General features: G+C 44.2%; 1 protein-coding gene across 1 annotated transcript in view; it reads right to left on the reverse strand.

Annotated features, from left to right (window-relative positions):
- PHF8 (PHD finger protein 8) overlaps positions 1–13,619 on the reverse strand; it is a 124,968-nt gene extending 111,349 nt beyond the window's left edge. The window contains exon 1 of the mRNA XM_069209343.1: positions 11,695–13,619. Within this exon, the coding sequence (XP_069065444.1) occupies positions 11,695–11,792 (98 nt within the window). The 5' untranslated portion in view covers positions 11,793–13,619. The remainder of the gene's footprint in view (positions 1–11,694) is intronic.
- Between the last annotated feature and the right edge of the window lie 639 nt (positions 13,620–14,258).

Genomic DNA, 14,258 nt, shown 5'->3' on the forward strand with positions numbered 1-14,258 from the left:
TTTTAGAACCACAAGATTCAAGATTTGAGGTAAGTACAATAAAATGCAAGGTACTTCACATAGGTAAGTATGGAACTTTGAATTAAAGCAGTAGTACACACAGTATAGGTTAAAATGGCAATAAGCTATTTTAAAAGTGGACACAGTGCAAAAATCAACAGTTCCTGAGGGAGGTAAGTTTGGTTAGGTTTTGCAGGTAAGTAAAGCACTTTCAGTCACCCAACGCTCTTCCTACATTTTAGGGCCTGTGAATGGGGGTCATGGGCTTCTGCATTCTTGTGAGTAGGCCCCCGGGGGGTAATCAGACTATGTGGTAGAGGGACCCAGGCACACCTACTTACCCAAGAACAACAGTGACTCCCAGGACCTGGGCCACCATAGGGTAAGTTTGAAAGACAGGGCGGAGCCCCTTGCATTCTACCACCCAATTTTGGTAGGTTTAAATTGGCAATCTTCAATGGTGCAGACTTCTGGCAATGGTGGGCCACTTTCCTTGTTCGCAGGCTCATTTTGCTCCTGGTGACCAGCCCTAGCCACCTGGAGCATTTTCAGCAAGCGTCCTCTAAAAGCAGCAAGCTCTACAGGGAGCAGGTTTCACTGGTTCTCTCCACCAGATTTTCTCCTTTGCTTGATGTTCCTCTCCTCTTGTTGTCCACAGAAATCCAGGTCTTCCCCTAAGTGGTCCCTACTGGCCCTATGGTCAGCTGCAGACAGTACTTAGTCCACCAGGGAACTTGCCCTTCTAGCTGTCCAAGGTGTTGCCGCTGTCCAAGTCCAGGGTCTAGCTGCCCATCTCTCCCTCATGCCAGAGTTAATATGTGTGAGTGGGAAGTTCTAGATAAAGCACCCGCACAATTCTAGGATGTCACAACATCACTCCAACCGTGTCCCAACCATTCTCGGAAAATCCAGTATTGCAGACACTAGGCCAACATTAACCCCTTCAAAGTCACTTCTGAGCTCGGGTACATGTGCGCAATTACCGGGCAGCGCAACAGTAGTCTCCCTAAGCGCTTTAAGTAGAGATGCTGCAACACCAGCAATAATGTCATGTGGGATTTCAGAAGGAGAATGAGCAATAAAGAGGTCTTTAAATTTTGTGTTTATCTTGTAACATTTCATGTGCGCTGCAAGACCAAGGTTCAATGTCAAGCTGTGTCTTCTGATAAACTCCTGTACTTTCATAAACAGGTGTTTAATTTAATTTCTCCGACTGCAAAGTGAGAGTATTTTGAAAAAGTGAACTTTGTGACAATCTTGCTGAGGCACAGAAAGTGAAAAAGGCTATAGGATGTTGTTTTTTTCTAACATGCAACAACATTGAAATACCTGTAAAAGAATTATACTCATATTTCAAAATACATCAGGAAATCACATAGGAAGTACATCTTGCAACTCTGAAGGGTGATGGAAACAAATATTTTAATACAATCAAAACAAATCAAGGCATTTTTTGGTGACACACAAATGATTAATATTAACAGAAACTTGATTGCCACACATCATTTGTACGCTATATAGTTTTGCCAGAAAAAATTTATGTCTATGCACATTTAGTGGCTATTTCAACTGAAAATGTGCTGCCTGTAAACAACAGTTGATTACCACACCCGTGCTCTCAAATGCGCCACCAGCTACATACAACACCCTTACCACTCTCGGGCTGAATGGGTGGCACATTTGCTCCACGTGTGACATTTGGATGTTTCACAATTTCTTGGACTTCGGCGATATAACATTAATGGCAGCACCCCCACTTGGAATATTGTTCCGGCACTACTGGCAGTCTCACACAAGCAGGCCACACATGTGCATACATATTTAGGTGTAACCAGACCAGTACGTTGCAGCAGCCTTATCTGAAAAGGTAAACATTGGCGGTAAACATGCAGTCTAATTACCATGAGGTTAACCTGGGTGAGACTCAAGGAGCGAGACTCGCCCACAGTAAAGGGCCAAAAATCAGGTGATCAAAAAGCAAAAGTAACACAGAGGACTAAATGGGTGGAACCCGTTTTAGTACACATGGTATCCTCGTTGACTACTTATACTGGCAAATAAAAGGGCTTGGTTTTGCTCGTTCAGAGTGGGGGAGGGGGAGTGGGGGGGGGGCAGGCTGTGTTCTGTTGACCCACAAAACCTGCAATAAGAGTTAGGAAAGACTTGCTTGTGATATAATAGCAAGAGTAATTAAATATAAAAATATGTATCAGCAAATCAGCAAACATTGGGAACTCATTCAGGATGACAATGGACAGTCAAGCAAACCGCTATATACTTTCAAAAAAGGCAATAACATCCGGGTCCTAGTGGTTACCCACAGGTCCTTGGGCATTTCAAATGTGGAAGCTGCAAAGCACGTACCTTATGTAAAGAAATGATGGCTTTTCATCATGGCAACAAAAGGTTTATTCATCAAAAGCTAAGCAATTGTATGAGTGCAAATGTAATATGTGCTATCTGGTGTCCATGTGGCCTACCGTACGTTGGCCAAACAAAACGCCAAACAGGACACTCTTCAGAAATGCAGCCGCATAAGATGTCAGACAACTGGAGCGCCAGTTGTGGAACATTTCCGCACTATGCAACATGCCTCTGATGACATCAAATGGCAAATGGTGAAATGTATGGTCACCAATAAAGGAGGGTGGGGCCCTGGGGGGGCAGGCTGAGTTTTCAAACAACTGAACAAATAGGAGTGCAAATTAATCAACATCTTGAGCTGTACTAATCAAGGACTGAAATAATTTGAGGAGTAGGAGAGGGTACTGGTAGAGTTCTAATGTAAAATGTACAATGTAAAATGTACAATGTGAAATACAAAAATAGTGTTAGATACACATCTTTAGAGGAATGTACTAAAGGTGTTTATCTGGGATCCATGACCTGCGATATAAGCCAGGACAATACCACACTCACACGATGCACCTTTTCCCTTAATCATTCAAACACCATTATTTTTCTTTTCTCACGAGATGAGATTCCATACATTAACATTAAAAGTAAATTGTGGCTAGCCTTTTAGACCCTTTTCTCCTTATGCGTATAATATGAGTCTTAAAAATCAGCGAAAGACCTTCTAAACATTTAGCCAGATGATACATTGTACCTCCACTGCTGGGATGGCATCGCGTGGCCCAGCGGTGACTCGAGCATGCGACCGCCTTGTCTATGAACGCTGCTATTTTAGAAAGCGGTGAGCTGTGCGCTGAGCGCATCACTTGTCTTTTCAGGCTATTGGAAAGCACGATAAGTGTTTGTTCCCCACAGCAGTTTACTTTGCTTCAAGAGGTTGATTTGCGACTCCTGCAACACACCATTTTATTTTTTATTTTTACAGGTCCCTCATTTTTTGCTTATTTTAGCTCAACAAGGAAGTCTAACCCTACATGTAAAGTTAGGCACTAAAACATTAAGCCACGCATGCAAGTCTTAGGTGGGTCCCCTATCTACTTCCCCACACCCTGATTTTTCGGCATCTAATGGTCGTCTAACCACTCTGTTGAAGCTTCACTGGAATTTTAACCTGCTTGCTCCTGGCTCTACATATAAAGAAAATGTTTTACGGTAAGCCTTTATGTGAGCACTGCTTATTCACCAGCACTTTTGTTTTTCACCACATTGTGACTGACGATCCTTAGTAAGCATCCGTTTTTAGTCCCACAGCTAGGGCATCACCAGGATGCCTGGGTACGCTTCTAAGGTAAGCCTGCTGTCTTCTACCTCTGGGCCCCAGAGGAGCAGCACTAGCTATAGGGAACTATGACACATAACCTCGCTTCCTTGATACTTGCTTAATTGTAATTCGCCTTAGATACACGGAGAAACGTCTCGAGATCAGGTGGACAGATATCTCTTTCATGGTGTCATTCTTTGAATGGGATGAATAAGCCAATGCTTACATGTCATTCATTGACCCTCTCCTTTTAAATAGCTCATTTTGGAGTTCACACATTCTTGTAGACTGAAGTGCATCTATGCCTTGTCCAGCATAAAGACCCCTATGGGAATCATTCACGGGTATGGGGTCAAAACATCAACAATATTTGATGATTGGATGGCTAATCGTTTGAACTCAAAGGCTACTGGGTGGAATTTTGTGCAACAGATCCACCCTGATCCACCACAGAGTTTAAAGGCAGCTATCCATGATCTCAATTGAATGTGAGATGAATGTGTTGTTTTACAGCTCAGTTTCTCACAAGCACTGCACCTTCACTATGCACTAGTCTCTGATCACCTTGTTGAACGTGATCTAGTCTGCATGTAAAGTTCAACGTAGCATCCCTACCGGATTTTGACTTCAGATTTTTCTATCACACCAAGGGCTCCTGGATAGTTTTCCAGACCAGTGGAAGCCTCATCAGTTAGTGCCTTCAATTTTGTCTCAATAGGGATATTATTGCTCCAGAATTAATTCTAAGTCAGAGCATTACATCCCGACAGGCCCTAGAACCAAATACAATCGTTGTGACCGAGCCTAAGCTCTGCGTTTACACTAGAATCTTAGAAGACTTGCAAAAAGTGAACCTTCTCTGCCTGTTCAAATTCAAGCCAAGGGTTCACTCTCTATAGTAAGCTGTGACCTAAAGAGCGGATTTTCTTTACTTTTCCTGGTATCTAGTCAAAACGTATTTACTTTGTTAAAACGCTGGATCATGAAGTTCAATAGTTCTCAGCAGTGATGCTGTCTGGCACGTCTTTGAAAGGTAGCCTGTGAGTTACGCCACACCACCCTGGCAAAGAAAGGGGTACCCCGTAGACTCACTTCAACAGGCCATGAGGAGAACAACCATATACCGAAATAAAGCAAATTCAGACAATTACGCCCCTAAAACTCCAAATGCCTAAAATACAGTTTGTATGTATACACAAATAAGCACATTACTCACCTTTAAATGCACCACCAAACGACAGCATTTAAGAAGTGGACTAGCACAATGACCACATCTAAAAAATGCACGTTTGTTAAAAGATCAGCAACTGACGTGTTCCCTCAAGTGTCATACATTAAAAAAGACTGGCTTTATTTATGTCATAAAATAAATAGCAATACATTAAACTATCAGTTACGGTACATTTACAAATCCAAGGACATGGGCAGTTAAGCAACACTCATTTGTACTCTTCAATGTAGTTTAGGTATTGAGAAAATAGGACTAGGGTGGGATTTAACTTTTACCACTAAGACGGTGGCTCTGGCCGGGTAACCTATGTATGAACTGAAGTGTGCCTTCACTTGCTGAAGTTCCTGAAGTGAGCGCTGTTGGTGGCTTCTTTCTTTGCTGTTCACTCTCCAAGACCTGTGTGTAACTGACTTGTCCGGCATTAACTTAAGAAAAGGCTCCGATCCTTTACTATAACCCTGTTATAAGTGCTTGCAAAAATCGATTGTTTTCAGCAGCGACACACATTTCCTTTTGCTGCTCTGCCTCGTTCTAACATAGAACGGATAGAAAGGATCATTTATTTGCATCACTCTCTGAGCCCAGTTTGTTAAAGAAGTAAGATCTGTATTTCTGCTGGCTCAGCCTGCAGAGTAACATTTTGTCCACTCCGTATTGCTTGGATCGTAACACCTCTAGGAAGCTTTAACATCGTTAACTGAGCCCCTCATCCCACTTCCCATCACACATTTGATTCAATGCGCAGTACTTCAGAGTCACACAGCACCAAAGGAGGGGGTTTGTCTGTATATGCTGTCAAGAGAGGGGCAAAAAACATAACCTTAATAGATTATTAAAATAAAGTAAGGCTCCAACTGAAAGACAGGTTCTGCTTTTAGCACTTTAAAATGGTCAGACCAATTAAAATTGCTAGGGAATTATGGGGATTACAGTCCCAAGTATTTATACAAATAAACATCATCTACTTTTTAGTAATTTAGAAATCATATGGAATTAGCAGGCTTTTTACCAATGGACATAAAAAAATTGCTGTTACTCTTTAAGAGCTGAAGGCAAATCTGCTAAATAGATACCAAACAGGGACCCTTGTGGTCCATTCAAGATCTTTATTCTGTTTGAAAGATGACGTAATGATCCAGCTCAACTTGTGCCTAATTAGAGGTACGTAATATCTGTACTAATGACAGTAAACAAGGTGAAATCCACCAGACTGACAATTTATTTTAAAAAAGACCTCTGCTCACTGTATCAAGCACTGTCTGAAAGTCAACGAGACAGCAACATCATTTTTGTATTTATTTGAAGTGAGGTACAAATTATGCCCACACAACAAAATAGTGGGCTAAAGTGGGATGCCCCTATCGAAAGACACCCTGTTCCAGGGGAGCAGAATTATTTTCAGCAATCACCCTTCCAAGCGACACAAAAGTGCTTTCCAGTCAGGCTTATAAATCTATAGTTACTCGGAGATCCTCGGTTCCCCCTCATTATAAACTGGCTTAAATACAGCCCCTTCCTCCAGGATGGCGGAAGTTCCCCCAGTCTCCGTTAATCACTATAAAACTAGTGCTAAAAACTGGACCCACCAGTCAATACGGTTTTTCACTAACACTGCCAAGAGGTTATCTAGACCAGCATCTCCGCTTGGTTATAGAGATACAATTTTATTTCTGAGGTGGCAGTGAAATATTGAATTACAGATCAGAACCTCCCATGTTCAACCAGAACAGGCTTTTGGATCAGAACCCCCAAAAAATGTCTGAAATTCTTGTTGTACAAAAAAAAAAAAAAAAAAAGAGAAGAGGATTAACTCATGTTGTGGTTAATTTTCTAGGCTTCTCAATCTCCATTGTTGAGACTATCAAAAGTTGGTTCATCCTTTAGAACAAAAGAGGCTTGCACAGCCCAAAGGTCACTCCCACCAGAGGCAAGTAATCTGAATTAATTTAAATATTTTAACTGGCAGATTGATTAAGCTACTTATCTTTTTAATAGTTTTTAGTGATGAGGTCGCAAAAGACTCATGGATATATCTACTAATGTAATATCCTTTCATCACTAGATAGCTCAGTTAACTACACGTGCTTCCACCCATGTGCTGCTGCCTTTAAATCGCAATAGCATCTTTTATTGATACTAAGGTTAGCAAACCCCGAGAGTCTACCATCAGAAGCGTAATTATCTTTTTCACAAAAAGCAATATATCCTTCAACAGGACTCTATTGCGACCAAGTACCCTGGAGCATAAGAATATGATACAGATTACAAACCCATGTACATTACAGTTTAACAGCTTACAGCCACTAGAAAGGTCCTTGTGTTATTACATGTTATTAAAATGTGAACACTTTGGGCCATCATTCAAATCAGAAAAGACAGTGTACAGAATTTGATTTAAGGTGTCACGTGGCGTACCCATTCATTTCTATGTAATTTAATTTGTGGTTTACTGATCATAAGTTGTTTTGATAGTAAAGGGACCGGCACGAATGACTCACATGGTCTCACTATGCTATTAACTTGATGGAAGTGTACTTCCTGCATGATTTTTCAAACTCTGACTTGGGTAGGAATGCAATCCCTAGGTAGTTTAAGGAACTCAGAGTTGGGTTTAATTTCTAGACCCATATATTTTATAGCAATTGGTGTTTTGGTTATCATGTTCTTTATGGAGGAGAAGAATGAGAAACCCTTGTTAATAGACTTTACAAATCCTTCTGTCTACATGCCCTTGGGATTCATATCAGCTAGCTCAGGTATTTAAGCAATACAATAATATTCAGTGGATTCAGGCAGTGAAGCTTCTTGGTTTTCCCCCTTGAAATATACAAAAAAAAAAATCTATATCATCATAACTGACCTTTGACCAACAACTCTTTGACAATATTGAATGGTCTTGTCATATTTAGGTTTTTATATGTATTATCCATTCTGGGAAATGTAATGTTTTTGGTTTTACAGGTATATTTTAATAATGAAACAAATTGAATCCTCCTCCCAATTTTGCTTTGTTTAGCAGAAGCAAGAGCAGACTCAAAACATGGATTGAGGGGTATCTTTCTATTCAGCCTTTGTCATTTGTACTAATTTTCAATATAAAGCTATGTGTATTTTCTCTTACTTTAAAGAAACTTAGGAAAGATATATTTGTATGTGAAGACATTCTCCGGGATCTATAATTGGAGAGAACATACCCTGAGGAACATTTTAGGGATCTATAATTATTATTTTTCAAATAGACACTGTTGATTAATGGGGACCACTACTAATGCTCCTAGAATCCCCTGCAGGGCCCCCCTGCAAGAAAAGGAGAGCAAATTAAGCAATGAAGCAGGGGATGAAGGTCCAATATGTATATTGTTGCATGAGAGGATGAAATCTGATCTCTTATATTCTGAGGCTGAAATTTCATATGTTTGTCATGAAATTTATCTATAGCAATACTAGGAGAATGAATCACTTCTGCCTGTATTTCCTGAGACACAGAGGATAAAAGGCAAACCTAATGGAGGTGATGAAATTAAACATGCATCATTTTATGTTACAAGCGAAAGAAATGATACAGACAGTTCAAAAGAGATTTGTAATTATTCATTACATTATTATAATGTGTATGTTAGCTTACTTCACATGAAACCGTCTTTGAACTGCCCCCTTCATGTTTGTTTAGTAATTATAATTCTACTTAGGTACTTCCTTGAGCATAAACATTGAGGAGGAAATAGAGATCTTGTAGCCTTGGCCTGCATAACACTTGTAGACCAATTTAACCAAGATTTAATGTACAGATAAAACGTTGCTTATTTTTGCAGGGACCTCACCGAATACTGAGAGTCCAAAGGAGCACCAGAAAGTTCTAACCCTCGTTTGATTCCATGATTGGGAGTGCTGCATCTCCCGAATTAGGCCACCGGTTTACTCTCAAGCATTGAGCTGTATTACCTTTGTTTTCCTATTTCACCAACCAGGCCCTCAATAACCTGGCCCACAACTCCTCCCCCTGCTGTATGACTAAACATCCCCTTGACACCTCACAGGCAAGAGACTAGGGCCAGCGGTAGGAGCCAGAGAAGAGAACACCACTCCTAAGCTAAAAGAAAGAGCAACAACAGGGCTTGAAAAATGTTCACAGTTGATAATTCAGAAATTGTATTTACTGTACGCCCAAAAAATAACTTGCCAATTCCCCAACTTATGGTAACATTATTGGCTTTAGTAAGAACCCCCAACCCATCCACCATATCAAACCTGCTCATTACCCCCTCAGTGGTGTAAGCCAGAAATCAGCAGCTGAGATAATTGGTCTGGGGTGACAGACCCAAAATGACAGCTCCTCAATGTACTTGTAGGTCACCTACCACTTTAACTAGAGCCGGACAGCAAAGCTACATTTATAATATTTACAATCCACACTCTGAAGTCACCCAGAATCAATACCATCATGAATCCAACCAGCTTTTCACATCTGTTCCCTTGTCCTATGGTCATGGCACCACTCAACTCGTCCCCTTGCAGAAGATAATAGCGAGCCGCACCAGGACCACTTAACAGACACTCGTGTTGTTCCTGTACCCTGAGCCTTCCTTTGGAACCTCCACACGACTCAATCAACAGAGCAAATCACCCAGCACCCACTCTCAAGCAGCCAATCACCAGCAGGAGTGATCAAAGTAAGCTGCAGTTGAGGGTGATATCCCAGGCAGAGCAGATCCGGGGGATGTTGAGAAGGCATGAGAGCACTTGGCTACTTCCATGGTTTACTGACAGCGAAGTGAGACGATACAACTCACAAAGGGTAGTGAATTCTAATCTCATGTGTCAGCCACATTAACAATTGTGATCTATTCCCCCATAGCCTTACTCAGGAAGTTGCTTTTGAGCAGTACTGAATTTGCATATAACAACAGATGTGTTGTGTTTCTAGCAAGTAACCCCATTTTTAGGTTGTAACCTTCTAGACAATTTACCTATCTGGTTTTCTAAAGACATCTTGGGGACATTCAGAAAGCTGACCTAGGAATGCATTCTGCCTATTGCTTGCCATTTACTAGCTTTGTTGTAGGCTGCACAGCTTGAGTTACATTCTTCCCTTACTCAAACCTTATTTACAGTATCCTTCCTAAAGCCTCCTTTCTGCAAACAGGCCTGTAAATCTTGTTCTCATTTTGTCACATTTGCTGTGCATTCAAAGACTGAGGTCAAATATCAGGCGCTCTCTCCCGAGGGTGTTTATTTACTATTTTCTTCCTCTGACTTCAAAGTGAGAGGATTTATGGGACAATTTTGTTATATACTGGGCTTAGAAGAGGGTTTTTTTCCCTAGCACATGACAACATTTAAATGAACGGTGTATATCAGAATTGGGAGCACAAATAAAGCAATTTATTTTGTTATTTCTGAAGTGCGTTGGAAGCAAACACTTCAATATGATCAAAACAAATCATTACACTAGGTGATGCAATTTCCACACATTCTCGTCTGTGAACTGTGTAGTTTTATTACTAAACTGTATGCATGTGTACTGCCTGCACTCTACCCTGCACCAGTCCATTCTACTCTGAAACAATCTATTCTATGCCACTGCCACACTGCACCACTCTACTCTTAACCACTGCACTCTACGCCAATGCACTCTAAGCCACTCTACATCACTGCACTGACAGTCTACACTGCACTCCCCGCCACTCTACCCTGCACTATTCCACTCCATGCCACTGCACTCTACAGCACTTTTGTACTGTTACACATTCATATTTGCTTTTCTTTCATTATGTTTTGATGTGTTATTTTGCTTTTTGTGTTTACTGTTACTTTAACCTGATTAGAATTCTTATCTGTGTTCTGTCACTGTTGAACTTTGGAGCGGGATGCTAGGTGAGGAGACAAGTTTCTCTGGACTTTTCACTTAAGCAGAAGCTCAGACGATGGCTCTTAACCTTTGGACCTGTGAAGTAAATATTCTTCTAATTGTTGTCATCTGCTAAATCCCAATACAACCACCATATTACCATCATATTCTACTCTGCACCACTCTATCCCACTGCACTCCAGGACACCCAACTCTACACCACTGTCCTGCTCTGTATTACTCAACACCACTCTACTACGCACAACTCTAATATATGCTGGTGCATTCTATGCTGCTGAATTCAATGACACTGCACTCAGTGCCACAGTACTCTGCAACACTACACCAATGCTGGTTACACCAGTCCATTCTACGCCACTCTGACACTCCACATTATGCCACTTCACACCACTCTACTCTTTGCCATACCACTCTACGATACTCCACGCCTCTCTCCTCTAAGCCACTCATAGTCCTGCTGAACAGCAGCCCCGCTGGAGTACACATGGCTAAAACACATTGGCAAAGCCAATAGCGCTTGCATAGATGAGACCTATTGGCTTTGCTAATGCTTTTTGTCAGCTGTTTCCACCACTTTCCATGATACAACCTTCCTTTCTTCTAAGGCTCTCGCCAAAGCATTTACCAACTTTCAATCTGGACCAGATACAGCTGCTTCATGTAAAGGATAACTGAAAACGGTCAGGAAAATCAGATGGAACTTACACTGAATACTGGAAATGTGAACGGACTAAAGAAAAAAATTCAAACTGACACTGTACATACGTACTTCGGCAACGGAAAAAACACTAACAATACTGTTAACCAAGAGTGGAGGAGGTGCATTGTTTAATCCAGACACGATTAATTATGTAAAACATGGATTGTCACACAGAGACTAACACCAAAGGGGTTCAATGAAATTTCCAGCCTACTCACCTGCCATGAAACCAGTCCTGGCAGGCATCGCACTCGATCATGAAGCGGGTGACATCGTAGGGCAGGCGGCAGAGGCAGTACACAGGGACCGATGCCATCCTGATGGTGGTGAGGGGTGTAGTGTAGGAAACCTCTGCCCACAAGACCTGCCTACCCAATGCAAGTCACGTGCAACAGACGGGTACTGGGCCTGAGTGCGCGCTGCATGCGGAGGTCTCCAGGTCAGCTCACAGCATAGTCGTCCAGTCTACCTGAGTGGGCACTAGTGTCTGTCATCAATCAAGTAGTGGAAGATGGTTACACTGTGGTTCTTGTCTCAAGCAAACAATGGAGGGGTGCGACAGTCCTTGCAAAGTCCAACCAAGCGGGCGACTTGATTATTTGTGGCAGCAACCGATTGGGACAATCAACTGCAACTTGATGAAGACTGATCAGCTGTGGCAGGAGAAAACTACACCAAGGTCCCAACACCCCTAGTTTTGGTTTAAATCTATGGCTTCTGTTGGCAGATCATCAAGGAATCTGACTGAAAGCTAGTGAAATACAAGCCAAGTGGTGGGTTAACAGATCAGATCAAGCAGGTTTTCTGCTGTCAGTCAGCGATGTATATGGTATCAAAGTGTGATCGAGGACAGTTACTGGACAGCTGGGAGTTCACCCACGATAAACCTCTCATCCACCAAACCGAGTGACTGCTAAGTGATTAATAACTAAATAAACAATGACAAACTGCCTGGTGATTTCATTAACTGAGCACCCCTTCTGCTGGTGGGCTGGTGACAGCCCTGGTGGCTGCTCAGGTCCTGGTGACTGACTGGCACAGACGTAATAGCCTGTTCTTCACGTACTGACGGATGTTGGCTGGCTTTCTAGTCAACAGGTATAAGGTGCAGACGGCAACTGCTAAACTATTGCTCCTACAATTTTGTGGTGATGGTAACCTGGACTGGGTGCTCCTCAGTCAGGGCCCTAATGCCTCTTATTGCAGCCACAGAATCACCGGCCCTAGTTACTAGTCACTTTCCTGTCAGGATAAATGTCAGACCAGGGCTGTCCGTTTATCAGTGAAGAGCTGATAGGAGATTATCCCTTTGGTTGCTCCTGGTGACAGGGGAGCTCCTAGCAGATGACGGAGCGCAGGGAGGAGGGGCGGCTCAGAAGTGTTTAACCACCTGACGGCTGCCCGGGATGGACCCTTCGTCGCTGGTGCTTTCAGCTCGGGTTCCTCGTGGTCATCGGCAGCTGGTACCTGAGCAGGGGATGGGCTCTGAGACCCCTGGCTCCTGCAGACAGCTCGGTCCCCAGCCAGGCGTTAATGACCAGTAACTGCCCGGTGATGTCTAAAGAGGTGTTAATATCCTGGCTCCGGGAGGCAGTCCGGTGCTCCACAGGGCAATAAGGACCAGTGATGTCCAAAGATGAGTGTAAACCTCAGGTCCTGCAGCAGCTCGGTGCCCCGCGGGGCATTAACGAGCGGTCACTGCCCGGAGATGTTCAGAGGGGTGTCACCCCCAGGCTCCTGGGCACAGCTCGGTCTCCAGCCCGGCACTGATGACCGGTTCCTGCCCGGAGATGTCCCCAGAGGAGTCAATGTCCCGGCTGCAGCAGTCCGTCCGGTGCCCCGCGGGGCATTAACGAGCGGTGACTGCCCGGAGATGTTCAGAGGGGTGTCACCCCCAGGCCCTGCAGCAGGTCGGTTACAGGCCGGGCATTAACGAGCAGTGGGCGCCCGGCGGTCCCGGGCTGGTGCGCGGGGCTCCTGCCCGTGCAAGGTGCGCAGGGGCTGCAGGGGGGCCCCGGTCTGCTCTGCTCTGCTGGGGGCCCCGGTCTGCTCTGCTGGGGGCCCCGGCTCGGAAGACTGCCCGCTCTCCGCGCCCCCTCCACCGGCCGCTGCTGTCCGTCCCGCCCCGGGCTCCGGCTCTGCCCCCCGGGCCTCGGCCTCTCCTGTCTCCGCCGCGCCGCACCGGAACAATAAAGCTGGGTGAAGAGGCCCCGGAACTGAGGGCGGAAGTGACGCGGCGGCCGGAAGCGGACTCTGCGGAGCGGGCGGAAGTGGGGCAGACGGAAGCAGAGGCCCGACCCCGGAGCGCTAGAGCGCGCACCTCTCCGTGGTGCCATGATGGGAGGGGAGAACCCGGCGCCGCGCCCGCAACCGCTGGAGGGGGTTCGGTGACGTAGGTACAGTGACGTAAACACAGGGTGACACAGGTATAGTGACGTAAGCACAGGGGCCCTCATTACGGCCCTGGCGTGAGTGATACAGTGGCGGTATTACCGAACTACCGCCAAATTATGACCATGGCGGTAATAACTCCCATTGACAGCCAATGTACCACACCAACTGCCAGGGCGGAAACAACACTCACCACAGCGGTAGCCATCAACAGCCAGGCAGAAGACAAAGGTACCGGCCACTATATCATGACACACAAATCCGCCTCCTTTTCCGGGGCGCTAGCAACGTCATCAAAAGCCTGGCAGAAACCGAGCACAGAAGAGAAAGGACTCACCATCGGAGACACAGGGAAGAACAACGCCCCCATGGAACCCGAACTGCAAGTCCT

This window comes from Pleurodeles waltl, chromosome 10 (assembly GCF_031143425.1).
Source record: "Pleurodeles waltl isolate 20211129_DDA chromosome 10, aPleWal1.hap1.20221129, whole genome shotgun sequence".
Taxonomy (NCBI): domain Eukaryota; kingdom Metazoa; phylum Chordata; class Amphibia; order Caudata; family Salamandridae; genus Pleurodeles; species Pleurodeles waltl.